This window comes from Entamoeba histolytica, genomic scaffold (genome assembly GCF_000208925.1).
Source record: "Entamoeba histolytica HM-1:IMSS scf_1104750517081 genomic scaffold, whole genome shotgun sequence".
Lineage (NCBI taxonomy): Eukaryota > Evosea > Mastigamoebida > Endamoebidae > Entamoeba > Entamoeba histolytica.
In genome coordinates this window covers 1-3,256 of record NW_001915582.1, presented here as the reverse complement: position 1 = coordinate 3,256, position 3,256 = coordinate 1, and the positions used below count along the sequence as shown (strand labels likewise).

General features: G+C 21.8%; 1 protein-coding gene across 1 annotated transcript; it reads right to left on the bottom strand.

Moving 5' to 3' along the window:
* Positions 1-1,265: 1,265 nt before the first annotated feature.
* Positions 1,266-2,051, bottom strand: EHI_053320 (uncharacterized protein; the record flags this gene model as incomplete). Its single annotated transcript, XM_642817.1, has 1 exon — positions 1,266-2,051. One exon carries the CDS (start codon positions 2,049-2,051, stop codon positions 1,266-1,268), a length of 786 nt encoding a protein of 261 aa, XP_647909.1.
* Positions 2,052-3,256: the final 1,205 nt, after the last annotated feature.

Here is a 3,256-nt window from a genome sequence, read left to right as displayed (position 1 = left end):
ACATGGTAATAGTATGAATAGTCTTTTTTGTTTTTTTTACTTGTGCATCAAATCCCATTTTAACTAGAAGATAAAGTAATCCATTATATACTAATGTCTCTTCATTTCTTGACATCCTTTTTCTTTCTCTTAGTATTTCTTCATATTCAATTTTTTGTTCGGAATTACTCATTTCACACTTTCTTTACTGTTTTATATTAGTTTAAACCCTTCTTTTTATACTGGTCCTTTTTTTTTAATTTTAATTGTCCCTGATTGAACATTATTTCATTCTTTCTCTTTGTATCTTTCATTTGATTGGTTCTTTCTTTTTAGGGGTTAAGTTACTTTAATTTTAAGTTCTTCTTATAATCTTAAATATAAATTGAATAAAGATGCACTTTCTATTTATTTCTTTGTACATTACTTCGTTTTTCTTCTTTTCCATTCATTTTGTTATTTATCAGTTTTTTTAGTTTCGTTATTTTTAGATTATTTTCATAAATTTATCAATCCCGAAGTGTTTCATATTTATTTTGATTGTAAAAATAAAGAGTATCAATCCGTTAGAACTAAGAAATGAAATGTTGTAAGATTTGAAAAATGTTTATATAAAAAATAATTCTTCAAATGACATAAACCCATAAATAATGAGAGATTGTGATTTTTGATAAGACTCTTCACATTTCTTTTTGATATCTCAGATACTGTTACTATAAGCCGATTTGTTAGAAATAAAAATAAATAGAAATAAGTAATGTTAATAGTTTGATAGAAGTTAATTATTGAACATGAATTATTTCCTTAAAATTGATACTCGAAAACGTTATTAAAAGAAGTTTAAGAGCAAGAAAAAAGTTTGGTTTAATGTTAAATTTAATAGAATGATTTTAATTTATTAATAAATAATATAACCAAAAAACCTTCAATTTTCCAGTCACATTAAATAAATAACAAAAGAACAATCGTTTTTGTATTTTTGAGTATTTCATTTTTAAAAGGTGTGATTGTTAAATGAAAAGATCTGAGAAGTATTTTAAATAGTATTAAAAAGATAATTTAACAATTTACTTTTTAAAGACAAAAAATAAATTTCAAAGAGTAAAAGAGAATTTAATTAATTATTTTGAATGAAGTAAAATGAATTGATGATAATAATAACAAAAAGAAAAATAAAATAATTTTTTAAGTATTTTTAATAAAATAAAAAATTTATAAAGACAGTAAATTAAATAATTAATTTATTTTTTTTATTCAGAGTATTATTTTAATGACTAATAAGAAATTCATAACAAATTAATGCTGGTTAGAATAAATAAAATAAATAATGTTGTTATACATAAAATAAAAAATACACCAGATGCCATTGATATTCTTTGAATTCTTTTGTCATTACTATTTCTAAATAAATAACAAACTACAAGATGAAATGGAAAGAATAAAATTCCTATTAACATTAATCGCTTTATTAATGAATATGTTATATCATCTTCAATTATGTCATTATTAGTTATTGTTTCAATTTTAATTGGTGCAACTTGAGAAGCCATATTCATATATTGCTCTGGTGTTAATAAACTACCTTCTTTCTTTGAACTATCAAAATTACTATAATTTGATAATTTTTCATCATTAAGTTGATTAGAATTTTTTAAAGAATTTGTTTGTTTTAATAATTCTGAACCAAATAATTCATTTGTGTTATGGACTGATTGATTTGGTTGTAATGAGAAAGGTTGTTGTAAATTAGTTGTTTGTTCTTTTTTTATTGAGTGTGTTGGAAATGGATTAAATTCATTTGAACTTGGAACGACATAAGTAGAAATTTCATTATTTGTATCAGGCAATGATGGAAATCTATATGTACTATTATTTAATATAGACATATTATATTCTGTTGTACTACTACTTGGAACTTCAAATGGTGGTGGAAGATTATATTCTCTTTGATCTGGTTGATATGAATTTACTTTAAAACTTGGATAAGAAGAATTAACTGGACTAATATTTCCAACAAGGTTTGTAACTTCATTGTTTTCAAGACGTTGTTCGTGTTGATAAATATTCTTCATGAACATTATTTAGGTTTAATTAGTTCAAGTTCAGCTCTTGACTTATATTATCAAATCCTCATTTACCCAAAATTAATTCCTCTTTCTTTTTTGTTTTTATTATTGTTTTTTGTTATTCTACGAATTTTATAAAATTCTCTATTAAATACATCATTATTCGATTTTCATATTTTATGAAATTTCTTCTTGCTATTTAAACTACATTTTTGACAAATAAAACTTATATGGTTCATTTAATGAAATGAATCATCAAAAGAACAACAAAGAAAATATCTAATTATTGTTGTTGGAGTGTATACAAACAATGTGTATATAGAAAAAGAAGATATTATAGACGACACCAGTTATTATCACAACTGAAAACTATTAAATTAAAAAAATAAATTAACATGTAGTATAGTTGAATTTCAAACTTTACCAATGAGAGATTCTTTTCATTAAATTGTTTTCCGAATTGATTATTCTTCAAATGAAGAGAATAAAATAGCAATATTTACTAAAAATAATAAAATTCTATATTAAAACCTTATTAAACAATTAGTTAAAGTAAAATCTGTAGATACAGATAATAGTATTTTACCAACATATAGTTCTGATTTATATCCTTCATAATTTAAAACATGGGAGCATTATATATGTAAAACTTTTTTAATATTTTGAAATAATAATAAAACACTGCACGAATATTGGAGGTTTTGATGAGTGAAAATAAAGTGGATAGAATTTATAAAGAAATCAAAAGCTATTCCTATAATTCCATATGGTATTTTACCAGATAATATCACAACAATAAGTACATTAGATACAACAATATGAGTTATTAATACAACAACTACTAAAATTTATGAACGAATTGGCTATACCAATGATAGTATTGGACTAACATATAAACAATGGGTACGAAAATTAGCAAAGAAAAAATGCATCTAAATAATTTACAAAAAAGAAAAAAGATGCAAAATAATTTGCATCCATAGAATTTTCCATTTATTATATTTTGCTCCTAAATAAAAATAAAAAGTATACAGAATATATAAATATTTATGTTTATATTTTATAATCATTTGTATTCTGTATGAAATATTAATGAAATAGATTATTTGATGAATCATATTTATTTGTATTCTTTTTATTCTTTTATTTATATGTTATTTATGCATCTTATTTTTATATATTTATCTCTTCTTTTTATTTCTCTAATTATA